This window comes from Schistocerca nitens, chromosome 6 (assembly GCF_023898315.1).
Source record: "Schistocerca nitens isolate TAMUIC-IGC-003100 chromosome 6, iqSchNite1.1, whole genome shotgun sequence".
NCBI lineage: Eukaryota > Metazoa > Arthropoda > Insecta > Orthoptera > Acrididae > Schistocerca > Schistocerca nitens.
The window spans coordinates 740,191,074-740,218,629 of record NC_064619.1 but is presented as its reverse complement, the minus strand read 5'-3'; the positions used below and the strand labels follow the sequence as shown (position 1 = coordinate 740,218,629).

At 43.0% G+C, this 27,556-nt stretch overlaps 1 protein-coding gene across 1 annotated transcript in view; it reads left to right on the top strand.

The window, feature by feature from the left end:
• LOC126263613 (uncharacterized) overlaps window positions 1–27,556 on the top strand; it is a 74,657-nt gene that overhangs the window by 17,904 nt on the left and 29,197 nt on the right. Inside the window, exon 2 of the mRNA XM_049960700.1 lies at window positions 13,262–13,408. Coding sequence (XP_049816657.1) covers window positions 13,262–13,408 — 147 coding nt within the window. The remainder of the gene's footprint in view (window positions 1–13,261; window positions 13,409–27,556) is intronic.

The window sequence follows — 27,556 nt, the reverse complement described above, 5'->3', positions numbered from 1 at the left end:
TTCGCACCCTTTAACTCCAAATGTGCCAGTTAGTTATCATCAACGGGCTACGTTTTCACGAGTCTGGAGGACTTCTGAGTATGACACGTACGATTTGTATACAACCAACATGTGGCTATTCTAACGGGGCTCGTCGCTATGTCCAACAAGAGCACTTGACTGAGCCTAGAGCCAAACAACTTCAGTTCTAATTTCAAACAGTAGTCTACATAACTCGAGTGAAGGCAACCCAGCGGCGGACGGCAGCCGTGCACCACACGAGCCCGATGTGCAGAGGCGACGTTAACAGCCACAGTGCGACGGCCAAGCGCTGGGTCCCGGTCCGAGACAGTCAGAGCATGCCACAACAGCAGAAAAACCAGACTAAGGGAGCGTCTAAATTGCACTGTCATTCGCACTTAATATAACCCCGTGACCACAGTACCTGTGCAGATCAACGGGCATCTCAGACGACCTTGTTCATAAATTCGGTCTAAGGATAAACACGGTCGTACTTAAAACAATGTACAGGATTACCAAATCATCGACTCCACTGCGGAAAATGGGAAACTGAAGTTCAACAACAAGTGTCCCCGGTTGCTACACGTTCCCGTAACCCCTTTCCAAGGCAGCATCACAAGTTATTAAGTCGCGGAAGACGACTCAAATCAGGCACTTCATCGGGTCGGAAAGCTCGTTGAATAACGTGGCTTCCATCGGGAAGAAGCAACAGCAAATTCAAATAGCTAAGACGACTCCTACGTTCCGCCTGTTGATAACGTTCGTGCCCACAACTACTAACTAAATAGACAAAACGGTTAGTGGGCTACCAGTCACTCCACGGCAAGTAGCGCCCGCGGGCCGTGCGCCGCCCACCCTGCGGTCCGGCTTCCAGACACTGAGACACTGGCTCCGGCCGTGCGACCCGCTGCCGCCCCTCGCCGCCCACGCCCCCTGCCACCACGGCGACGAGTGACACACACACGCCAGGGGCGCGGAACGGGAATTCAAAGAGGGAGCTCAGCAGTACGTATACACTGACTGGCATTTTACTCAGAGACGCTTGCAAATTTACACACATGTCCATAAAGCAGAAATGTTCTCCACAGTACAAGATTTCATAGTACCGTGTCTCGATATTCTTCAACACATAAACTGCCTGTAATCTGTGCGACAACTACAATTTTCCATTTGTTGTACATATCTATCAAAAGTAACTGGTCTTCCTTTCACACACTTCTCTTTACATCCGTACCAACGAAATTCTTCCACCATTACTGTTAATGAAACTCAAACGTGCAGATACGTACTTAAAACAAGGCAAATACGTGTAATATTCAAGTTTGCTATTAACGCAAATTTTTGGAAATTCTGTCCTTCCGGCGGTGAAACGAATTATGAAAAAATTTCATTGCTAAAGTATTTTTAAAGCTAATTCTTTGAAACTTAATGTGTGCCTTCTCGGTTAGAGAAAGAAAAATACGAGTTTCACTCTTTTGGAAATTCAACCCCTAAGGAGATGAAACAGGGCAGAGTCACTCACTTACTCATGATCTCCCAGACAAAACCGCCAAGGATAGAAACTTTGGAGAGGGCGTGGATTTTATACCGTAGGCATCGTTTAAGAAGGGTTTGTCGGTAATTCCACTCCTAGCGCGGTGAAATAGGCGCTGAATTTTTTTTTTATATATTATGTCGCTATTAAGAGAATTTGAAGCTAGAACTACGGAACCTGCTTTCATGTTTCTCAGTCGGAAAATAAAAAATACGTGTTTCAGCGTTTTTGGAAATTCAGCAGCTATGGGAGTGCCATAGGGGACAAAAGTTTCTAGGATAATATTTCGTTACATTAAAAGAAATTTTGAGGTTAAATTTATAAATACTGGTATTTCACTTCTCGGTTCGATATAAAGAACTATTTGTTAGTGGATGAAAGTTGTTGTGGAAATATCTCGATAAGAACGCAAAAGGCGTGATTAACAAAACCGTCGGACTCCAACTACCAGAATCGCTTTTTGGTCAGAAGTACATTCGGAAAAGACCATGCTTGTGTTGCCTTAATCAGCGTGGAAAGCTTAAAAGGCGTTACAGTTTGTGAACAACATAGAAATTCTATTAAATAAAAACAAAAAAGTCTCCTCACGGGAGCGGTTCTAGTCGCTTCAGACCGGAACCGCGGAGCTGCTGCGGTCGCAGGTTCGAATCCTGCCTCGGGCATGGATGTGTGTGATGTCCTTAGGTTAGTTAGCTTTAAGTCGTTCTAAGTTCTAGGGGACTGATGACTTCACATGAAGTCCCATAGTGCTCAGAGACATTTGAACCATTTTGTTGTATGACATCTCCACCATAAATATGAATCGTTGTTCCTACCGTTTGATAAACTAGCTTATTACCTACGCAGTTACTAACACTGTAGGCTAGGCGAACATGACCAACGTGTGGACGTAGGTGGGGGAGAGGAACTTCCACCGATCCACTACTGAAAGCTTCATCTCAGCGCATCCGTTTCTTTCATATTCACTGTAACCACAAACCATTCTTCGCAGCTTCACACTCTGCTATTACTTTGAAGAAAGCACCGATTTTCTAAGGAGTACAGTGGACATTTGTGCAAACGTGTTCACTCCTGCATAGCAGCTGGGGAATTTCACATACGACACTTGTTGCAAATGCAGCTATGTAGTTCAGTCGAAAAATAACTAAAGTGCGTCAATCTCGATTTGCTTCACAGTCAACACACAAATGTTGAATTGTAAATTTGTCTCATTTTCGTCTAAAATATTCCGTATTCTGTTTTCTAAGCAAACATTTTATTACTTACTATCAAGAAAAATATATTGACTGCGTAAGATACCTCCAGGTTATTTTAGGGTGACGTAGTTTCCTGCGAGGTTTTGGTTATCCTAATGACATTAATCAAATGCAATGGATGGGAATGTGTAGAAATTTCATAGGAGAGGTCTGTTACGTGCTGTAGACTGGATGTGAGACAACTTTGTTTTTCAAATGGCGTATTTTATTTTGACCTAAGGTTATAGTTATTCTTCCTTCTGGAGGACAAAGAGTAATATCTTGTGTTAAATTAATGTTATAATGAATCCTGTACTATATTTTGTACACTTTACCATACTTTTCCTTCTAGAATCATGCAATTAAAATTACTTTGCGTCAACCCTATGAATGAACTTACATTTAATAGAAGAATAGAATAAATAAATACATTGACAGTACTGGTTAATTAACTTTATTAATAGCACCTGCAGCCGTAGTGTTAGAGGTGAAGAATCAAACTTTATATACGAAGGACCCTTTACGTGGAACAATTACGGAAAGAGTTAACACCATTATCATTGGGGAAATACGTTCCGACTTCGTAACTGTTTTAACTTCTAGACTAAAGTGATGCAAACTCAAGGACCTTGTGGCTTACTGTACTTGCTTTTTGTATCACGACCAGTTAACAAAACGAGCAGTCTAATAAGATCTGCGTAACGCATTGGAGACTCATGATCCTTCCATGCAGAGTCCTATACGAGATTTATTCTTTCTCCTCGAGGAAGCTATTAATTTGGCTCACATCCAATATTTCCATAAATAGTGATGTAGGAGAATTACTTTTACTTTCGGTATCCAGTAAAAATAAAAACCAAAAGAAGCGTCAACTACAGCTCTTAAAATATGAAAACTCAGAGCGTTTAGCAATATTTATTCGCCGTAGAATGTATGAATGTATGATGACATCTGATTCCTTACCTCAATATTTAATTTTAAAGTAAAAAAAAAAATCGCAACACCAAAGACTGATTAATGTAGAGTAATGAAATTTCGAAAATGTATTTGCCTAGGTAACATATTTAAGTGATTAATTGAAAGATCGCAGGTTAATGTAATAGCGAGGTAAGCCATTGCAATTTTGAAATGCTAGTACATTAATATCCGGTATAGCTACCAGACTCTTGCACTCAAGTATGCAAACGTACATGCACTGTGTTGTCCAGGTGCTGGATGTCAGTTTGTGGGTTAGAGTTGCATGCCCGTTGCAGTTGGTCTGTCAGTACAGGGACGGTTAACATTGTTTGTGAGTGACGCTGGAGTTGCTGTCTAACAGGGTCCCACATGACTGGAGACAGGTGTGGTGATCTGGCAGGCCGAGGCAACGCGCCGCCACCCGTTAGAGCAAGTTGCGTTACAACAGTTATATGCGGGCGAGCGTTATTCTGTTGGAAATCACCCCCTTGAATTCTGTTCACGAATGCAAGCACAAAGAGTCAAATTATCCGATAAACGTGCAGATTTTCAGTGAGGCTGCCTGGGATATCCGAGATAGTGCTCCTGCTGTCATACGAAATCGCGACCCAGGTGTAGGTCCAGTGCGCCTAGAGCGCAGACGAATTGTTTGCAGACCCTCGACTGGCACCGATGCAGGACCAGTTCTCATCAGCAAACACGACAGGCATCTACCCTACCCTCCATTGAGCCACTGAGCTCTCGTTTGACACGACTGACGTTGTAGATGGCGTTGGTTTGGGATCAGCGGAGTGCAACTTCAGGGTCCTGGCTCGGAGCTATTCTTGAACTAACTGATTTGTAACAGTTCGTTGTGGACATAGTGGAGGAGGACTTTACTACCAAAGAATCAATACGGGATGAAATCCTCGAGGTTGTTGAAATAGGAGCAGTAATCGTGTGGCAAACAGGAGTAACGGACATAATCGAGATAGTTTGCAAAAATCACGACGAAACGCTTGGGGAACTCTATGCCAGAGCCCGCCGGGGTGGCCGAGCGGTTCTAGGCGCTACAGTCTGGAGCCGCGCGACCGCTACGGTCGCAGGTTCGAATCCTGCTTCGGGCATGGATGTGTATGATGTCCTTAGGGGACTGATGACCTCAGAAGTTAAGTCCCGTCGTGCTCAGAGCCATTTCTATGCCAGATTTAATGCGCTACAAAGCAATCGTAATCATTACTCTGATGGATACTGCCGTAATCGAAGGTATGGCAGGGGAGGTTTCCAGATAGTAAGGAAAAGTTCTGGAGAACGTTAGTGAGGGTGTCTCGCAATAGGAAGCGGCACTACAAAAGTGGGAGGACGATCTCCACCGGGTTTCCGACCTACTTGAGGTGCTTATGACCGCAGTCGAACGAGTATCTCTACAGCGTGATCGGAATTGCAATAGTACGGACATAGAGGCAAGCACTGACGAAAACTTGCGGGAATGGATTGATACTGTCCCATGCGGCACATACTTTGCATTCAATACCCAGGGCGGGTTTTATGAGATGGAAGGGTACGCTAGTCTACCCCATTTCGTTTCCGTCCACTATTATTCTGTTTACCCAGATCCAACAAGGGAGCAACACCACACCCTCGGTCCATTCTCATGAGGGCAGTGGCTTAAAATACAGTTTGTCTGTAGCCACTTACGAGAAGAGGCAAGCTCGTGTGCATTTAACTTACGCGGAATTGAATTTCATACGAATAGTTTCGCAGCTCATTCCTTGCTTAGTGAGCCGTGTGTGGCTCGTGTTCCCGCCATCACGTATTTTACACCCTGCTTTTAACGTACTTCCACCTCACTACGTTAATTTAAATTACTACTGTCACTGAGTTGCTTCTTTGCCTGACTATGACCGGCGCTGGCAGCGCGTATCGATATATCGCCTCGTATCTTTGTTCGACTGCTATTTGTTCCCGGTCGTTGTGTGTAGTAAGGCAGTTCGGGCTGCCAGTCAGTTGGGATGTGCCAGGAGTGCAGTTCGGACTTGCCAGTCGGGGAGTTGGAACGCGGCACTAGTTCAGTCAGGTTGGAGCAGCAGTGAGACCGCATGTCCGTGGCTCGCCCGACCGCAGCCGCCACACATCACTTGAGCCGGAGACGGTCTTCGTGGATCGTCGGTCGGTCGTCCTACTGGACGACGTTAATTGGCTCGCCGATCGCTTACGGGATGGCTCTGTGTGTGCATCGACTTCGTGACTGCACAGCCACTGCTGAGTGTCGTTCAAGTCTTCACCTAAGTGTTTGTCAAACTGTGTGTGCAGTTGGTGTCATTTCCACTGACAACGTGTGTTAAACGTTGTCGGCGTACTGGCAGTGAGTCGGTCGGTTGCTGCGGACGAGGGAAGCTATCTCTGCGCGACGCAGTCGGCTGGGTCCGCTGGCGGTCCCTGCAGTGCTGGAGCGTGTGTGGAGCTTCGTGGTTCACCGACCCAGGACGTCAAAGTTGAGAAGGGGTTTCAAGTATCCAAGCCACGTCCATTCATGTTGTGTGGTTCATTTCGGTGGTTCGCTGTTGGAGAGGTTTTCCTGTGAGCAACACCGAGTGTTTTTATTGCTGAAATTTAGCCACCATGCGGTGCAATTAACTATATTAGTTGACTACAATTCGAGTGCACCAACGGAATTTTCTGCCTTGTGGCCGTTAGTGTTCCGGTTACCTGCCCTGGCCACTAACGTAATTTCAGGCAGCGTCCTTTCCTCACCTGTTGTTGCTGTCCAACATGGTGTGTAGTTTTGACAGCTAATACATATTTCAGTGTGGATAATCACGTTCGTAACCTTTTGTGTTTGAGTTCTCATGTACTGATTGTTGGCAAGCAAATCGTTGTGTCGGTCGGTCAGTGACTGTCCCCTGGTTGGGTTCCGACGGATCAGGTGTAGTTGGGCTCACCACCTGTCTCACCTAAGTGAACGAGGGCAGACCGACCTCCCTGGAGGCTTCTGAGTGTCGTTTCTTTATTGTCGTTCTCACTGGTGTTTAATTGTCTGTTTATAATCAATCATAACCAGTGATTTAAAAATTCTAGTTTTAACTGGATGTTACGTATTTTTTAATTTTGGAAAATCAATTGTGGGCCTTAAGCTGCTAAAAACCTTATTCTTGAAATTACCCTTCAAGCAAAAACATTACGGCCTTCTGCCTTAAAAGATTGCAGTAATATATTTTAAAATTTTAAAATTTAATTGTGGCCCTCATCCGCTTGTATTGCACCTTGCATATGTTTGTTCTATCTCCTTTTGCCTTGAGGCTTTCCAGCCTAGCTGTGACACCGTGTGTATTTTTATTATTTTATCTGCTATTTTAACTGCATTTTTTATTTTGTTGACTCTTAAGATTTCTTGTTTGGAGGCCTTCACCTGTGAAATAATTGCCTTTTTGAAACTAGTAGTTCTAAAAGTTTGGGTATGTGCCGTTCCGTTTTGGTTTGAAGGTGTTATTAAATTACAATAAATTACAATTTTGAGTGAACCTGACCGACAACTTATTTGGCCCTTTCCACAATCCTAATCACCTGTTCTGCCCTGCGGGTTTAGCGGGCGTCTCACTTAGTTCTGGCCAAAGAATGTTCAAGATCAAGTGAAGCTTGGCACACGTATGTTGCCAAATTTCAGTGAGTCAGACTTCTGGAATATAATACTGTTTTTAAAAAACATGGTCAAAACTGTTGCAGAGACTTGGCTGCGATCGCAATGCGCAGGAGCGTGGACCAGGAGCAGCGCTGAGTGCTGCCCTGCCGGCACACTGATTAGGACTGATGATGGCGTAAACAACGGGTGAGGTAACAGGTGAAATCACCCCCACGCACCCATCACAATCGTGGACGGATGCATGATCGCCGGAATGATGATAGATGGTATTCGAGTCGAATTTTGGTGACCGGAGCAGGTTTGGAGGTGACGCGCGACCTCCGAACGAGGGTACACCGCCGCGGCTAGTTGACTTTCGTGGCCCGTATCCGTGTGGTAACGAAAATAGTGAAGAAGGAACTGTCAACAGGGGAGTAGCGAATAATGCTTCAGGTGTGACAGGAACGGAGGGTGAGAATATAGGTTTCGAGGTTACGTTAGAACAGGTAAATGAGGCTGGAGAAGTGTGTCAACCAATAGTGCGTGAAAGACGAGACTTGGCTGTGTCCTATTAACCATCATCAGACAACGATAGGGTCAATGATAATCACTGGGAAGAAGAATCGACCGAAGGGTCAGAATTAGGAGAGGCCGTGGCGGCAATTTTGCGATGTGATGATGAGTCGATTGCAAAGGTATCATCGGCTTTGTATGTACAGTTCGAAAATTTTAGAGAGATACTTTTAGAAGAGGATGAGGAGACTGTATCCACCGTAAGTTACCTCATTTTAAACGTAGGGACAGACTGAGTTAAGGTTCAATGTGTGCTGGACACATGGTGTCAAGCGTCAGTTATCAGAGAGGGCGTTCCCCAGAAATGTACTGAGAGGGAGGCGTCGCCTACTTTGCCAATGCTAAGACGAGAATCCTATAGGTAACGGAGCCGATGCGGAAAGACTTTACATGCTCTATGCAATGATTTTTTTTTGTGTGTCTATCAGTGCTCACGATGGAAACAATAGTTGAAATTGAATTGTTAGATAAATATAAGTGTGTAATAAAGAAGGTGATTCCCTAGGGTTACTATTTCATACCGACCTGCTCCCTATAAGTGAAGTGTGTATAAATCGTTATGCAACGAATCTGCCTCTAGTTCGGGGGTATCAACGAGAAGAGTTTACAAGAGATGATGAGCGAGAAAATGTGCCATATATCTGACTCTGGTGAGAGACAATGACTTAACACTAAATACATATAGGTACCTTTTCTGCGAAGCACCAGTAACTACAAAGAATTTTTTGTATAAGTTCGAAATTAAAGAACATAATGAGTTTTCCTTGTGGCCGTAGCAGTACCGTGGTCGTATTGAGAGCAAGCGCAAAGGAAAATATGGAAAATGTTTGAACACAGGATAACTGAATCAGCTGACAATCCCTATAGCGATAAACTCTTTCGCGGCGTCTAGGGAAACAAATCCGTTCGGCTGGAACTAGGTTCTAGACGGATAAACATAGTCACTGAGTCAGAGACTGATCGCCCAGAATCATTGGATGAATCACTTTAAAGATTTCACGGAATAAGAATCATGACATCTGTTGACCCAAGAGACAGTTTTCGGAAGGTTACTCCAACCATTGTGCCGCAATTACATGGCCTTTATCTAGTGTGACAAGTGTTATGAATTTAAGGAAGTCCCTTTCAGTCTAAATGTATTGTCGTCAGCGTTCATATACGGTTTGTACACAGTAATTCCGGGCGAATTGAAGGTTTGTGGCACGCTACATGATTTGTGGACCATCTATTAATTGCAGAGCTGTCGTGGGGAATGCTCTACGGAACTTGGGCCATCTCGCTACGTGCTTTCAAAGAAAACGGTTTCGCTGTAAATGTCGAAAGATCCTAACTGAGAAGAAAAGAGCTGAGTTTCCTCGGGCATTTGATATCTGCTGATGGGATTCGGTCACATACTGAGAAACTGTAACCCATTCTGGATTTTCCGGTTCTATTCACAAAAAGGCAGCAGTTTGGGTTTGGGGGTCATAAGTGGTTCATTAGTATGAAGTGCACTGCCACGCCGCGTTTCTGTAGCGTGGCGGGGAAGTGTACACGTGGAACTGGGAAGAGCAGGCAGGGGGTGAGTGTGCGGTCATAGAAGAAGCACTACTGGCGGTTCCAGTACGAGTGCACCCTCACATAAAACAAGAATTATCTCTGTCACCGGACAGCTCACGTACTGGCCTCGGCGTTGCTCTGTTTCAAGGGTAAAAGGGAAGAGCAGTGAAAGTTCCGCGGGTCGCAGTATTTGCGAGTCGAGTGTTGAGTAAATCATAAGAAAAATATTCCATCAAGGAACCTGAGGGACTGGTCACTATCTCGGTCTGGGTGATTTATGTTTGGTATACATGGAGCACAGGGCCCTTCAGCTGCTGATGAGCGCCAGACTGAACCGTGCCCCTCCTCCCCCCCCCCCCCCCCTCTGAACCTTCGTCGTTTACTTTCAGCAGTGTACATTTAAAATTAATTATGTGTCGGGATCAGAATATATAGTAGAGGACGTGCTGTCCCTAGCCCCGGTTGGGTTAACAAGAGTAACAGCACGGATTTAGGGGAAAATAACAGCCTCATGTCTCTGTGACGAGTTCGTTTCTAGAATATTACGGCCGCGACAGGTACCGGACATCGGTTAAGAACAGGACAAGTGTCCGGCGTGGAAGATGGTGAAGAACAAACGCGACGATCGTGAGGAGATTGCGATTCATCAACATTATTCCAAGAAGAATAATGTCCTGTTGCGAAGGAGGAATCTGAAAGAAGCTCGTTGGGTTCTATGTACTCGTATTTCAGAAGAGTTAATAAAGAAACTTGTCTGGTTGTGCACTACAGCTACGCACATTACAGTCCTAGGAGGTGCTTAATTTAGGTTCGGGAAAGAGTTTACATCAGCAATATGAAGAGGCGAATTAGGAAGGTTTTGAAGATGTGTAAAATACAGGGAGATTCACGAAGATATGCAAATATTTTAATATGTTATTCTACAAGTAAAACTGAAGAAAAAGGTTCATGTAAACATAAGTTCGCAAATGTTTAGTTACGGAGTTACGGTTAATAAAAGATTTTGCCTGAAATTTAGCAACTTCGCTAATATGAAGCCATCGCAAAACCGTACGAAGCTAAAGTCGATGTTCCGGTAAAATATTGCAGATACACGTCTGGGACATGTTTTATTAGTTTTACCAGACCAATAACAGCTAAATAAGTGGAAATCGTGCTTCACTTTGACCTCGTACAGTTTTACGGTGGCTTCACATTAGCGAAGTTGCTGAATTTCAGGCAAAATCTTTGATTAACTATAACTCCGTAACTAAACAGTTGCGGACCTATGTTTATCTGAACTTTTTTCTTTAGTTTTACTTTTAGAACAACATATTAAAATATTTGCATGTCATCGTGAATCACCCTGTACATGAAGTGGCGAAGCCAACTACCCGCCCAGTTATTCCAGATTTTACCAGTTCTTACGAAGGAATTTGGTCGTATGGTCCTTTACTGATCCTTCCCCCGTACAAAAAAGGATTTTCAGTATGTTTTAAAAGCAGCTGAACCAGTGTAAGAATTCGTCATTCTTAAGCCGCGGTGAAGCACGACCAGGCGCGCCGTCTTCACCACCCTCCCTAGAAATTTTGTGCTGGATGGTGGGCAAGTGGAGATCAGTTTCATTCTAGGACACGGCAAGCGGAACTTGAAAAATTTAACCAGTGTATATCTCATGTTACCATGCTGTATCAAACCCGTCACCCCCTACACTTCGAGAACTGGATAATCTCTACTGTATTTACTGTTGGAAGCTGCATAGAACATGGAATGTCTTCCTCAAAGATTTTGGAAGCATCCTGAGAAACTTACCTAACAGGTCCACTGGACTGGCCCCACTCTTACAACTGAAAAACACGAACACTTCCCAACAGAATCGGGGAACTGGTTAGGTATCCATCCACTAAATAAAGGAGGCGCAAGGACGTTGTCGAACTTGCTATCGCAATCATCTGTTAGGAAGCTGAGAAAAGAAAATGCCGGTAAAAGAGGACCATTGTGGAGAAGGAAGGATCCGGTAGTCGGTCAGCAGGTGTTGGCGAAGTCTCGCTGGTTGCCAAAGAACCAAAAGTTTTCGTATAAAAAGTCTTCCAGTGTTTATAGTTGGCCATTCCAGGTATGTCGGATTGTACCTCAATATACGGCAGAAGGAGAAACCCTACGATCAAAGCCATTAAAAGGAGAATAGCACAGCACATATCGCACATAAAGTTGTACGTTAAGTGGCGACAGGCGACGTAGCGAGACATTTGATTTTTATTTTTTGAATCAGCATTGGTATTTCATTTAGTGTTGATTTGTGCGATACTGTTTTTTAGGGTAGTTCTTATTGTGGCGATTTTTTTACTTGTATTATGCGGATGTTGCTGTTGATTAGAATGTCTTCACAATTCACTGATGTATCATCGTCATTACTATGAGGATAAGTAAAGCGGGTTGATTAGAGAGCTTTTTCCGAGCGACAGTGGAAAACGAAAGCCTTTTGTGTAGCGTGATGTCTTGTAGCTTGTTTCAGAATATTAAGGGACTGAAAATGCCAACAGATGATGGTTTTAGGAGTTTTGTTTATTCACAGCTGCTCGTAAAGGTGCTGTTACTGAGGTTTCTTTTTTGTGTTGCTGGATAAAGTGTTAGTTCGGTCGTATTACTGTAAGTCCAAGGGAAATGTAACGTGAAGGTGAGATGATGTTGCGAATGATTGAACATGGAAGTTCATAAAGAGGGAACACTCGAAGTCAAATTCTGTAATTTTTTATGAAATAATGATACTTTTTGCAAAAGATCCACGAGTCATAGAATGAACACTAGCTGTTCCATCAGAAGCAGAAAATATATGTAATATCGATGAGTTTTCCGACGCAGGTGGCCATAGGATGTGCTCACAATGAAGTGACCAAACTCATACAAGTGAAAGTAAAACGATCCATCATAACTATTGTAACGTAATTAACACTGTAGAGGAATAGATAAATTATGAAAGCAGATACGAGTTTTGTCAGTGACGGAACTAGAGTAAACAATGAGTATAAAGTGTCTCGCCAACTCCCTCTCTTGTATATGTTTTATGTATTAATATCCATGTTCTGTGTTGTGCACGCCTCTGGTAAACGCTCTGTCAATTTTCTGTACAAAGGTCCGAGGCTGTTATGTAGCCTTATTCAAAATGGTTCAAATGGCTCTCAGGTCTATGGGACTTAACTTCTGAGGTCATGTCCCCTAGAACTTAGAACTACTTAAATCCAACCAACCGAAGGACATCACACACATCCATGCCCGAGGCAGGATTCGAACCTGCACCCGTAGCGGTCGCGCGGTTCCAGACTGAAGTGCCTAGAACCGCTCGGCCACACCGGCCGGCGAGACATTTGGTTTTTGAGCTAAAAGCTCAGCAGCGTATGTATCGAAAGTGGATCTGGCGTATATAAATGCAAAGAGGGCGATCTTAGAGTATTTTGTTCCCAAATGTAACGAAATAAAAGTGAGTGTTCATATCCCTCATTTAGGCATTTAGGCGTGTACACTGGCGTCAGAGAAGGTACAGCGACCTTTCACTGCCAACCGATCCATTCTTACAGAAGTTCTGTCACAAATTACTTTTCGCCCAGGTCGATTCCAAACTTTTCCCTCAGTTACTCGATCAACTATTTCAATCTACAACATTGTGGAGCAGTAGGATATTTCTAAAACTCATCATTTTGTCTGAAACGTTTTGTATCTTGAGTCCTTAATTTTTACACGTAAATAAAAGCAGTCACAGCCCCTCCAAGAGCGCATACTGTCCGCTTCTGCTAAGCGCCTTGCTGTGAAACCCGCGGGTTGTTTAGCAGTGCGGCCGCCTGTTGGCAGGGCGCGTACGTGGTGCAGCTGCGGTACGTCGACTACTGCGGGGACGCCGGCTCGCTGGTCGACTTCGACCTCGACGTGGAGGAGAGCGACGGCCGGTCCATCCTCGCGGGAACCTTCACCGTGAGCGAGCGCCTCGAGGACATCACCGTACGTATCTCGGGCAGCGGCCTGCGCCACGCCTCCCGCCAATTTTCCTGTTACAATTTATCGACACTATATAATGTTTCTGAACATGCAAATACCAGCGATAAACTCCCTATATGTAAATTTATTAGACAGGTAAGACTCACGCCAATACGCAAACATCGTGGAGGACTGAGACCATCTGGACTCTGGAGGAGACAAGTGATCTGGGTACCCAAATAGACCGTAGAGTCTACAGTCCTGATCACATTTTAAGATTTTCTGATCACATTAAAAACTTTGACGTAGTGGTTTCCTGTTGCATCAGCTGTCTTATGCCTGGTTCGACTACTTTCTGTCCTGTGTGGTCCTCTTCATTTGACAGTACTATGGGAAAGTTGGGTAAAGTGGCCACTCCAAGGAAGATGTTGTGTTTCCCTGATGTCATTTCATACAGAAGCAAATGAAATCCGATGGGTGTCCAGTAAGTCAGTTCCCTTATTTTACAAAAAGACAGTGCACACTATTTATCATTTTCAAATAATTTTATTCGTTTCGTACAATGCTTCTGTTACTTGTCTAAAACAGTCGCTATCTTTTTGCAAGCATTTTTGGCAACGTGACACAACCTTTTCCAAATCATTGTTTTACCATGTTGGGTCCTGTGCTTATAACCAGCTGTTGAAGTGACTTTATCATCAGTGTTGAAGTGCTTGCCTCCAAGATGAGCCTTGACTTCGGGGAACATGTGAAAAACTTGGAGAAAGATGTGGTGAATATAGGGGATTCGTTGATACTTCCCAGGATGAACCTTCAGAGCTCCACCTCGGTCGTTCCACCTATATAAGGCCGACCTTTCTCATGAAGAAAGACAACTCTACGTCACGAAAGTTCAGGGCGTTTTCTTTTGATGGCAGCTCAGAGATTTCTACAGACATTACAGTGACTCTCTACATTCACTTTGGTGTTTCGAGGCAAGTAATGAAAGAGCAAAACCCTCTGACAGTTCCGAAATATGTTTGCTATAACTTTCTCTGCCGAAGGTATGACCCTTGCCTTTTCTGGGGCACTCTCGACAGGTTTCTTCCACATCCTTTCCCGACTTTTCGTCCCAGCAGTAGAATGATGGAGCCAGGTCTCATATCCAGTGACAAGCCCTTTGAACAGCAGATCTCCCTTTCTCTGATGGATTTCAGAAACATTCTGGCCGAATCCATCCGTTTCCGTTTGTGGACATCACTCAGCAAACGTATCATCCATCTTGCACAAACTTTATGGTACTGAAGATAGCCTGCACTGTGGTAGGCCTACCCCTAGTAAGCCAGTGTGAATGCTGTCAACATTTACCAGTCTAACTAGTCAGCCCTCACATGTCATGAGCACTTTACTTTGTAGAGAAATAAAATAGGGAAACCTAATGACTGGGCGATCTTCGTATAACTCTGTAAACAGTACACATTCCGTAACTATAAAGCAACTGTATTATTATTCAACTCCTTCTTTTGCACTATAAAGGCGGGCTTAACTGTAAGTAGATCAAGAAATTGCAAAGAGGCAGGAAATTAAGGAGATGGAACATGGATAAGTTAAAAGAACAAGACGTTGATGACAGTATCAGACGGAGCATTGGGCAACAATTGGCTAGCACAGGGGAAAGGAATACCGCAGAAGACGAATGGTTGTCTTTCAGAGACGAAATAATGAAGGCAGCAGAGGATCAATGCCTAGTGGGAATCGTTGGGTAGCACAGAAGATGATGAATTTAATTCATGAAAGGAGAAAAAATAATGCAGCAAATGAATCAGGAGAAAGGGAATACAAACACATAACAAATGAGATTGACAGGATGTGCAGAATGGCTAAAGAGAAATAGCTAGAGGACTAATGTATCGATTTAGAAGCGTATTTCACTTGAGGAAGGATCATTACCGCCTACAGGAAAATTAAGGAGGAATTTGTAGAAGAAAGAGCTCTTATGGAAACTCAGTACAAAGCGAAGAAGGGAAAGCTGAAAGGTAGAAGGGATATTTAGAAGATCTATAAAAAGGAGATGAACTTGAAAGCAGTATTATAGAAATGGGAGAGCACACAGAACGTAAATACTTTAGGATTAAAGGAGACCACTCAACGAAAAGCAGCAGCGTTAAATTGTTGACAGGTACACAAAAGAACGATTTAGAATAAATACATATACATACTTTAGAATGTGTGTGTGAGAGAGAGTCTGTATGTGTGTGTGTAATTTGCTCTAGCTCAGTGAAAGGATAACAGCGAAAGTTAACGTCTTTCTTTTGTGCGTGTCTATTGAAAAGTCAACGTTTCTGCTTTTCGGTGAGTGGTCTCTTTTTATCCTAAAGTATTCACATTCTGCAAGAACCTCCATACAATGTTTACAATGCGAAGAAGACATAGATGAATATGAGATGGGAGATTTGACACAACGAGAAGAATTTAACAGAGCACAGAAAGACCTATCTTAAACAAGGTCCCAGGAGTAGGCGACATTCCGTCGAAACTACAGATAGCCCCGAAGTACCAGCCATGACAAAGCTATTCCATCTGGTCTGCAAGATGTATGAGACAGGCGAAATACCCCAGACATCAAGAAAAATGTAATACTTACAGTTCCAAGGAAAGCAGGCGTTGACAGAAGTGGAAGTTACCGAACTCATTTGTCTAATAAATCATGGCAGCAAAATACCTTCACGAATTCCTTACAGAAGAATGGAGAAACAGGTAGAAGCAGACCTCGGGGAAGATCAGTCTGGATTCCGGAGAAATGAAGGAACACGCGCAGCAATACTGACCATACGAATTATCTTCGAAGATAGATTAAGGAAAGGCAAACATTTTTATACTTAGAGAAAGCTTTTGACAATGTTGACCGGAATACACTGAAATACTGAAGGTAGCGGGGGGCAAAATACAGGAAGTGTAAGGCTATTTACAACTTTACAGAAAACAGGCGGCAGTTATAAGAGTCGAGGGGCATGTAAGGAAAGCAGTAGTTGGGAAGGGAGTGAGACAGGGTTGTTGTAGCCTATCCCCAGTATTATTCAATCTGTACACTAAGCAAGCAGTAAAGAAGACCAAAGAAAAATTTGGAGTAGGAAGTACGGAGGAGGGAGAAGCTATAAAATACTTTGTCGTTTGCGAATGACATTGTCATTCCATCAGAGACAGCAAAGGGTTTGTAAGACCAGATGAAAGGAATGGACAGCGTCTAGAAAGGAGCATACAAGACACACATTAAAAATGCAAAACGAGGATAATGGATAGTAGTAGTGTTAAATCAAAGGATGCTGAGGGAATTGATTAGGAAACGAGACACTAGAAATAGTAGATGAGTTTTGCCATTTGGGCAGCAAAATAACATGATGGCCCAAATATGGGGATATAGAATGCAGACTGGCAGTGAAAAGAAAAGCGTTCCTAAAGAAGAGAAATTAGTTAACATGAAATATAGGAGATCTTTTCTAGAGATATTTGTATGGAGCTTAACCATGTATGGAAGTGAAACGTGGCCTACATAACACGTTGGACAAGTAGACAATAAGGGCTTTAGGAATGTAATGCTACAGGAAATAGCTGAATTTAGATGGGTAGAACCATGAACCATGGACCTTGCCGTTGGTGGGGAGGCTTGCGTGCCTCAGCGATACAGATGGCCGTACCGTAGGTGCAACCACAACGGAGGGGTATCTGTTGAGAGGCCAGACAAACATGTGGTTCCTGAAGAGGGGCAGCAGCCTTTTCAGCAGTTGCAGGGGCAACAGTCCGGATGATTGACTGATCTGGCCTTGTAACATAAACCAAAACGGCCTTGCTGTGCTGGTACTGCGAACGGCTGAAAGCAAGGGGAAACTACAGCCGTATTTTTTCCCGAGGACATGCAGCTTTACTGTATGATTAAATGATGATGGCGTCCTCTTGGGTAAAATATTCCGGAGGTAAAATAGTCCCCCATTCGGATCTCCTGGCGGGCACTACTCAGGAGGACGTCGTTATCAGGAGAAAGAAAACTGGCGTTCTACGGATCGGAGCGTGGAATGTCAGATACCTTAATCGGGCAGGTAGGTTAGAAAATTTAAAAAGGGAAATGGATAGGTTAAAGTTAGATATAGTGGGAATTAGTGGAGTTCGGTGGCAGGAGAAACAAGACGTCTGGTCTGGTGATTAGAGGGTTATAAATACAAAATCAAATAGGGGTAATGCAGGAGTAGCTTTAATAATGAATAAAAAAATAGGAGTGCGGGTTAGCTACTACAAACAGCATAGTGAACGCATTATTGTGGCCAAGATAGACACAAAGCCCATGCCTACTACAGTAGTACAAGTTTATATGCCAACTAGCTCTGCAGGTGATGAAGAAATAGATGAAATGCATGAGGAGATAAAAGAAATTATTCAGGTAGTGAAGGGAGACGAAAATTTAATAGTCATGGGTGACTGGAATTCGTCAGTAGGAAAAGGGAGAGAAGGAAACATAGTAGGTGAATATGGATTGGGGAGAAGAAATGAAAGAGGAAGCCGCCTGGTAGAATTTTGCACAGAGCATAACCTAATCATAGCTAACACTTGGTTCAAGAATCATAAAAGAAGGTTGTATACCTGGAAGAATCCCGGAGATACTAAAAGGTATCAGATAGATTATATAATGGTAAGACAGAGATTTAGGAACCAGGTTTTAAATTGTAAGACATTTCCAGGGGCAGATGTGGATTCTGACCACAATCTATTTGTTATGAACTGCAGATTGAAACTGAAGAAACTGCAAAAAGGTGGGAATTTAAGGAGATGGGACCTGGATAAACTGAAAGAACCAGAGGTTGTAGAGAGTTTCAGCGAGAGCATAAGGGAACAATTGACAGGAATGGGGGAAAGAAATACAGTAGAAGAAGAATGGGTAGCTCTGAGGGATGAAGTAGTGAAGGCAGGAGAGGATCAAGTAGGTAAAAAGACGAGGGCTAATAGAAATCCTTGGGTAACAGAAGAAATATTGAATTTAATTGATGAAAGGAGAAAATATAAAAATGCAGTAAATGAAGCAGGCAAAAAGGTTTACAAACGTCTCAAAAATGAGATCGACAGGAAGGGCAAAATGGGTAAGCAGGGATGGCTAGAGGACAAATGTAAGGATGTAGAGGCTTGTCTCACTAGGGGTAAGGTAGATACTGCCTACAGGAAAATTAAAGAGACCTTTGGAGATAAGAGAACCACTTGTATGATTATCAAGAGCTCAGATGGCAACCCAGTTCTAAGCAAAGAAGGGAAGGCAGAAAGGTGGAAGGAGTATATGGAGGGCTTATACAAGGGCGATGTACTTGAGGACAATATTATGGAAATGGAAGAGGATGTAGATGAAGACGAAATGGGAGATAAGATACTGCGTGAAGAGTTTGACAGAGCACTGAAAGACCTGAGTCGAAACAAGGCCCCGGGAGTAGACAACATTCCATTAGAACTACTGATGGCCTTGGGAGAGCCAGTCATGACAAAACTCTACCATCTGGTGAGCAAGATATATGAGACAGGCGAAATACCCTCAGACTTCAAGAAGAATATAATAATTCCAATCCCAAAGAAAGCAGGTGTTGACAGATGTGAAAATTACCGAACTATCAGTTTAAAAAGTCACAGCTGCAAAATACTAACGCGAATTCTTTACATACGAATGGAAAAACTGGTAGAAGCGGACCTCGGGGAAGATCAGTTTGGATTCCGTAGAAATGTTGGAACACGTGAGGCAATACTAACCTTACGACTTATCTTAGAAGAAAGATTAAGAAAAGGCAAATCTACGTTTCTAGCATTTGTAGACTTAGAGAAAGCTTTTGACAATGTTAACTGGAATACTCTCTTTCAAATTCTGAAGGTGGCAGGGGTAAAATACAGGGAGCGAAAGGCTATTTACAATTTGTACAGAAACCAGATGGCAGTTAGAGTCGAGGGGCATGAAAGGGAAGCAGTGGTTGGGAAAGGAGTGAGACAGGGTTGTAGCCTCTCCCCGATGTTATTCAATCTGTATATTGAGCAAGCAGTAAAGGAAACAAAAGAAAAATTCGGAGTAGGTATTAAAATTCATGGAGAAGAAGTAAAAACATTGAGGTTCGCCGATGACATTGTAATTCTGTCAGAGGCAGCAAAGGACTTGGAAGAGCTGTTGAACGGAATGGATGGTGTCTTGAAAGGAGGATATAAAGGTGCGTTTACACTGCGATTTCTATCGGCACATGTATTAGATACATGTATATGCGACTTTGCGACATGTATCGCGACTTGTATGAGTTGACAAGTATCAACCTCATACATGTATGAGCGTGCGTTTACACTGGTTGATACGTATCGCTGTGCGATAGCTTCCGACGACGATTTGGAAGATTTCACATTTTTATGTGCTGATACACTTGCTCTTTTGGAAGATGATAGGAAGAAAAGGCGGAGGAAGCGTAGATGGTGGCACAGAGAGTTTCTCGCGAATTAACGCTAGAGGGTGGCGCATATTTTAGAAATTATGTTAGGATGAGTATGGAGGATTTCCGCGGTTTGTTATCACTTGTGGCTCCTCTTGTGTCCAAAACCAACAAAAACTTTCGGGAAGCGATTCCACCAGAGGATCAGTTGGCAGTAACACTCCGTTTTTTAGCCACTGGGGATTTCTCGTAAAACGAAGATTTCATGACAAAACATTTGCATTGTCGCGCGATTGCTCATGCCAACGTCTCACACACGATTGTCGGCATTCGTTGTCAACATTAGCACGCGAGGCCGCCGGAATAATAGCAAAACATTGATATACGTGCCAGATGCATGAAAAAATTATATAATGTATTACATACTCTGATATATATATAAAACTTTTACCTTCACTTCTTGGGATAAAACTTGCACAATGGCCTCGCAAACACGAAGAATAATGTTGCATATGGCACTTTTTGATATTCTATGCAGATACATTAACGTCGAAACGACAGTCGGCACCTTCAAAACTCAAACAGCCGCCAAAGAGCCTGGTACTACGCATGCGCTAATCGTCGAAATAAGCGGCAGTCGACAAGACGACAGGAAAAGATAGTACTGCGCATGCGCGAGTTCTTCAAATGTCGCTCATACATGTCGCGTATATGGCCAAAAAGCGATATACAAAATGTATACGCGACATGTATGAGCTGGAGGGTCCGCATACAAGTTCCGTGAATTTTTGTATGAGGTGATGTATCGCGACATGTCAAATTGACATGTCGCTCATACATGTCGCGATACATGTATCCCAGTGTAAACGTACCTTAAGATGAACATCAACAAAAGCAAAACGAGGATAATGGAATGTAGTCAAATTAAATCGGGTAATGCTGAGGGAATTAAATTAGGAAATGAGACACTTAAAGTAGTAAAGGAGTTTTGCTATTTAGGGAGTAAAATAACTGATGATGGTAGAAGTAGAGAGGATATAAAATGTAGACTGGCAATGGCAAGGAAATCGTTCCTGAAGAAGAGAAATTTGTTAACATCGAGTATAGATTTAAGTGTCAGGAAGTCTTTTCTGAAAGTATTTGTATGGAGTGTAGCAATGTATGGAAGTGAAACATGGACGATAACTAGTTTGGACAAGAAGAGAATAGAAGCTTTCGAAATGTGGTGCTACAGAAGAATGCTGAAGATAAGGTGGGTAGATCACTTAAAACTAATGAGGAGGTATTGAATAGGATTGGGGAGAAGAGAAGTTTGTGGCACAACTTGACCAGAAGAAGGGATCGGTTGGTAGGACATGTTTTGAGGCATCAAGGAATCACAAATGTAGCACTGGAGGGCAGCGTGGAGGGTAAAAATCGTAGAGGGAGACCAAGAGATGAATACACTAAGCAGATTCAGAAGGATGTAGGTTGCAGTAGGTACTGGGAGATGAAGAAGCTTGCACAGGATAGAGTAGCATGGAGAGCTGCATCAAACCAGTCTCAGGAGTGAAGACCACAACAACAACAACAGATCACAATACTAATGAAGAGATACTGAACAGAAGGGAGGAGACAAAAAATGTGTGGCACAATTTGACTAAAAGAAGGGATTAGTTGATACGAAATATTCTGAGACATCATGGTATCACATATTTAGTAGCGGAGGGTAGTGTGGGAAGGGAAAAGGGGGGGGGGGGATGAAAATCGTAGGTGAACACCGTGAGCAGATTGTGAAGGATGTAGGGAGCAGTAGTTACTCAGAATGAGGCTTGCACAAGATTGAGTATCATGTAGATCTGCATAAAACTAGTCTTGGAACTAAAAATCATAACAACAGAAAGCCTGCAAAACGACCACTTAGCCCAGTAGGTAAGCTGAAGTTACCATAGACAGAAAAAAGAAAAAGACTCAAATGAAGTACGCTTTGGCTTTCTAAGGCTTACGTTTGCACGTCTCTTCCTAAACTGTGTTATCCACTCACTACCTGCTATCTTTTCTCTTTGTTGATTGGATGTGGTGGATTATTCCACTCAGCAAGCTGAAATGCTATGGTGTAATTCAGCTGCTAATATCTTCATACATTTGAAAAACATGGCTAAGGAGTATTCGTCTTTCTGTTATTTGAATACACGTCTGAAGAAGCAACGATTCTTCTTGTCTTCAATTTATTTTTAAGAACTCTTCTTTTAATCGTGTATCTTGGTACACTAAGAGATCAGCTGTTGTATGAAATGGCATTTTTCGTTTCCCTTACAGCATCCATTGATTCTTGCATAGCTTTGGAATCCCATGACTCTTGTAGTGAGTTTCTTAAACGATATGATGACATCTTAACATATACCTGTGATAAGATAAAATGTGTTTTCACCGAGATGTTAATGCCTTAGTATAATTATTTTACGAAATACTTTCGTATTATTGTCAAATCAGTTATCTCCAAAGAAGATAAGTACTTTACAACAGGCTGACCACTACGACCGACTGGACGCAATTGCGCTAAATGTTGTGTGAATACGAAATTACGTTCTCTACGCAATTTCATCCGTGGTCTATGGTACGCCGGCAAGGTAGCTCAGCGCGTTCGGTCAGAGAGAGGGATAGCTGCCCTCTGTAACAAAAAAAAAAAAATCTGAGTGAATGGATGAAAGATGTATTGAACAAGTATCATGGACGATGTATTGAACAAGCGTCATGGGACGTCAGTCCCCAACAAATACAACGACCACTAACGAACAAAATGAGATTGGAAAAAAAAAGATATGGCTGGCGTCTTTGATTAACAATCCAGACGTCGTCGTTCCAGGATTCGAAACTCGCCTCCAATTATATTTCGATTGAAACCCATAAGAAGTCACCCTGATCCTGCCAACGTCAAGGAGGACGGAAGAGTGGATAGAGGTTCATTGCACTCCTTTGTCCTAGGGATGAGAAACTGCCCCTGAAAGCGGAAGAATAAGCAGTTGTCAACGGCATGAGGATGCAGAAGTCAATGGAAACAACTGCAATAAAGATGGGTGGTTGGTTGGTTGGTTTGGGGAAGGAGACCAGACAGCGAGGTCATCGGTCTCATCGGATTAGGGAAGGATGGGGAAGGAAGTCGGCCGTGCCCTTTGAAAGGAACCATCCCGGCATTTGCCTGGAGCGATTTAGGGAAATCACGGAAAACCTAAATCAGGGTGGCCGGACGCGGGAGTGAACCGTCGTCCTCCCGAATGCGAGTCCAGTGTCCAACCACTGCGCCACCTCGCTCGGTGCAATAAAGACAAATCTCTTATATCTACAGGACATGTGGCTGTCACTGAAGAAGTTCCAATGGCAAAAGGTTCCGGAGCTGTCCCCCATTCGGATATCCAGGAAGGGACTGCCAATGAGGAGGTGGCCATGAGAACAATATTGAATAACCAACGGAAGGACAACATTCTACGAGTCGAGGCGTGGAATTTCGGAAGTTTGAATGTGTTAGGGACGCTAGAAAATCTGAAAAGGGAAATGCAAAGGCTCAGTCTAGATACGGTAGGGGTCAGTGAAGTGAAATGGACAGAAGAAAAGGATTTCTGGTCAGATGAGTATACGGTAATATCAACAGCAGCAGGAAATGCTCTGAGCACTATGGGACTTAACTTCTGAGGTCATCAGTCCCCTAGAACTTAGAACTACTTAAACCTAACTAACCTAAGGACAGCACACAACACGCAGCCATCACGAGGCAGGATTCGAACCTGCGACCGTAGCGGTCGCGCGGTTCCAGACTGTAGCGCCTAGAACCGCTCGGCCACTCCGGCCGGCAATTCGTTATGAATAAAATGGTATGGTGGAGAGTTTGTTTCTGTGCACAGTTTCGTAACAGAGTTGTTTTTATCAGAATCGACAACAAATCAACACAGACAACGACAAATATACATGCCGACGACGCAAGCTGAAGATTGCGAGATAGAGAAAGTATATGAGGATATTGAAGGGGTGATACAGCACGTAATGTGAGATGAAAATCTAATAGTCATGAAGGACTGGAATGCAGTTGTAGGGGATGGAGCAAAAGAGAAGGTTACAGACGAATATGGGCTTGGGACAAGGATTAAGAGAGGAGAAAGACTAATTGAGTTCTGTAACAAGTTTCAGCTAGTAATAGCGATTACTCTGTTCAAGAATCACAAGAAGAGCAGGTATACTTGGAAAAGGCAGGGTGGAACAGGAAAATTTGTGTTAGATTACGTCATGGTCAGGCAGAGATTCCGAAATCAGATACTGGATTGCAAGGCGTACCCAGCAGCAGATATAGACACAGATCACAATGTAGTAGCGATGAAGAGTAGGCTGAAGTTTAAGAGGTTAGGAAGGAAGAATCAATACGCGAAGATGTTTGATACGGCAGTAGTAAGGAATACATGTCGCCGAGGAATGAAATAAGTACGAAGTGTAGGAAAACTAAGACGAAATGACTGCATGAAAAATGTGAAGAAATCGAGAAAGAGATGTTGGGCGGAAGGACTGACTCAGCATACCGGAAACGCAAAACAACCTTCGGTGAAATTAAAAGCATAGGTGGTAGCATTAAGAGTTCAACGGAAAGATAACACTGAAGGTCTCTATGAGGGGGCGATTTGTCTGATGTGATAGAAGAAGAAACAGGAGTCGTTTTTGAAGAGATACGGGATCCTGTGTTAGAATCAGAATGTAAGAGAGCTTTGAAGGACTTAGAATGGATAGATAATACTCCACCAGAATTCCTACAATCATTAAGGGAAGTGGCAACAAAATGACTTCTCACGTTGGCGTGCAGAATGTATGAGTCCGGCAGTATACCATCTGACTCTAGGAAAAATATCATCCATACAATTCCAAAGACAGCAACAGATCACAAGAGCAAGAACTATCACACAGTCAGCTTAACAGGTCATGCATCCAAGTTGCCTAGAAGAATAACGTACAGAAGAATGGAAAAGAAAATTGAGAGTGTGTTAGATGACGATCGGTTGTGCTTTAGGAAAGGTAAAGGCACCAGAGAATCAGTTGTGACGTTGCGGTTAGTAGTGGAAGCGAGACTAGAGAAAAACCAAAACACTTTCATAGGATTTGTTAACCTCGACAATGTAACATGGTGAAAGATCGAAATTCTGAGGAAAATAAGGCTAAGCTAGAGGGATGGACGGGTAATATACAATATGTACAAGTGCCAAGAGGTAATAATAAGAGTGGACGATCAATAACGAAATGTTCGGACAAAAAAGGGTGTAAGGCAGGGATGTAGTCTTTCGCCTCTACTGTTCAAACTGTATATCGTAGAAGCAATGATGGAAATAAAAGTTCAGCTGTGGCTAGCGCAGCGTCATAGGGTGTTAGCGGTATCAGTACAGATATTCTATTGGTGACTGAGGGCAGTTATGTCATTTGTAGACTAATAATTATAGCTATTAGGATTAGTATGTTTTTAGGTTGGTTAGTACCTGAAAGTAAATGTGGCAAGAGCAAGCCATTAATGCCTATTTTTCCCTGGGGAAGAGGTCAGGTGTTGCAGCGTGGATGTGTGGACGCAAAACGCCTAGTAGATACTGACACGTGTAGGCCACTTAGTGGTGCAGTTACGACAGATCAGGAAACACCAGGTAGTGAATTATGCAACGTGAAGATAGTTAGAGACAAGGAAGGAGCAACTAACATGCTGAAGTGGGTGTATGCAAAAGTGCCAATGATCACAATATCTGGACTTATACTTCTAACATCCTATACTGTGTGGGAAGACAAACGCCCTGTTTGGCTGTGCTAGACTGTTTCATGTATCATAATAGCTTCGTCTTTAATGAGCTATTTTACTTTCAAGGAAGCAAAATTTCATCATTTCGTGTAAAAAGTGGACCTCGAATTGCGTTTTTGTAGACTTCATTACATACTAAAAAAATGAATTTGTTTGTGCCTACACGTACTCTTGTGTCGTCGCCCTTTCTAAGGTCTGATGATTGTTATAACGTCTAAATATGTGGAAATGTGACAAAGAATGCGAATTTTGCAATTTACGTAAAAGACAAATGAATAGGATAAAACAACTTCATACAATATCAGGCTGACATGTCTACAAGAGCCCGTTAGAAGAATTACAAACCTCATATGATATCTGACTTTCAGAAAGCACTATGGTCTGACGTTCCCTGATTTGTAAAAAAATCGCAGTCCGGGACCGTGCGACTGCTACGGTCGCAGGTTCGAATCCTGCCTCGGGCATGGATGTGTGTGATGTCCTTAGGTTAGTTAGGTTTAAGTAGTTCTAAGTTCTAGGGGACTGATAACCACAGCAGTTGAGTCCCATAGTACTCAGAGCCATTTTGTAAAAAAATTCTGTAGATCTTGTGGCATGATGATACTGGGGGCCTGGATATCATCACTGTTTGGTTTTCTGAGTCTAAGTATCAGATGGGTTCGCAAGCAAAATTATGGAATTTCAGGTTCGCCTATTGTGTAAACAAACTCGCTGCAGCACATTTGTGTCATCATCAGTGGGCGTTGTTATTCAGGTCCCTACTATATAAAAACCACGTTGTTAGTAGTACTAATTGCAGCGAAAATTAGGCGGGAAAATATTTTTTTGCCTATTACAATTGCTGTCTTATTCTGTAAAATGTTATGTTATGTAGGACATCCTTGACAATATTGTATATTTGACGTCTGCAACGAAAAGATATTTTAGTGAGGTTGGTTGACCACGTAGCAAATCTCTTTATCTTTAAACCCAATTTTGTTTGGGTGAAAGTATTGCGCAGTTTTTACTGTCTATCTCTTGGTTTCCGTCGTCATATACATGGCGATCTGCTCCAGAAATACGCACGGAAAAACGTTTTTTAATACTTGCAAGTTCCAATAAACACTATTTGAAACGTGGGTTACATTTTACAGACTTGAATAATATCGCCCGCTGACGATAGCACAAATGTGCCGAAAGATATTTGAGCACAAGTAGTAGTAGTCGTTTGTGTAATAGGTGGATGTGAATATCCGTAATTAAGTCCTGGTCATTGTCCTGGGTACTGTCAACAGTGTCAGTAAATGTAATGTATTCATGATACATTAAGTCTCCCCCTGCTCAATATGTCCCACACAACCATCGCCTTCACCAACAACACCACCACCACCGCGAACCATCATCATAATGATTATCACCCATTTGGCATTAAATACTGGATAAAAGTATCATTTACAATTTTCGTGCATTAAGATCTTCGGCGGTATAATTTGTCCTGCATGTTTTGCAGTGCAGGCTATTGACTCCATTTAAATCTTCTTCCATGTCCTTTCTCACGACTTGGACTGCAGCAAAGTGCTTCGTCGATGTACCTGTCCTCGGCTTTCCTGGGCACACACTCTCTTTCTAAGACCTGAAGGGAAACTCCAAAGACACATTACCATCTTTAATACGCTGTGGGAAACCTCTGGCGTTCAAAACAGCTTCCAGACGTATCGGAATAGATAAATACAGCGCCTCTGTGGTTTTTAAATGAAAGTTATACCTTTCATCCTGCAATATTTTGGGAAGTCCAGGTAGTGATAGTGGGGGTGTATATCGGTCACGCGCCGTTCTCTCCAAACTACACCACAGAGCCTCAATAATATATAGATCTGGTGAGTCTGGCGTCACAGTTCATCCTCGTGCTTTCAAAACTAGTGCTGTGTGAACAGGAGCCTCGTGATCTCGGAACTCAGCATCACCATTGGACCACAAATATTGCAT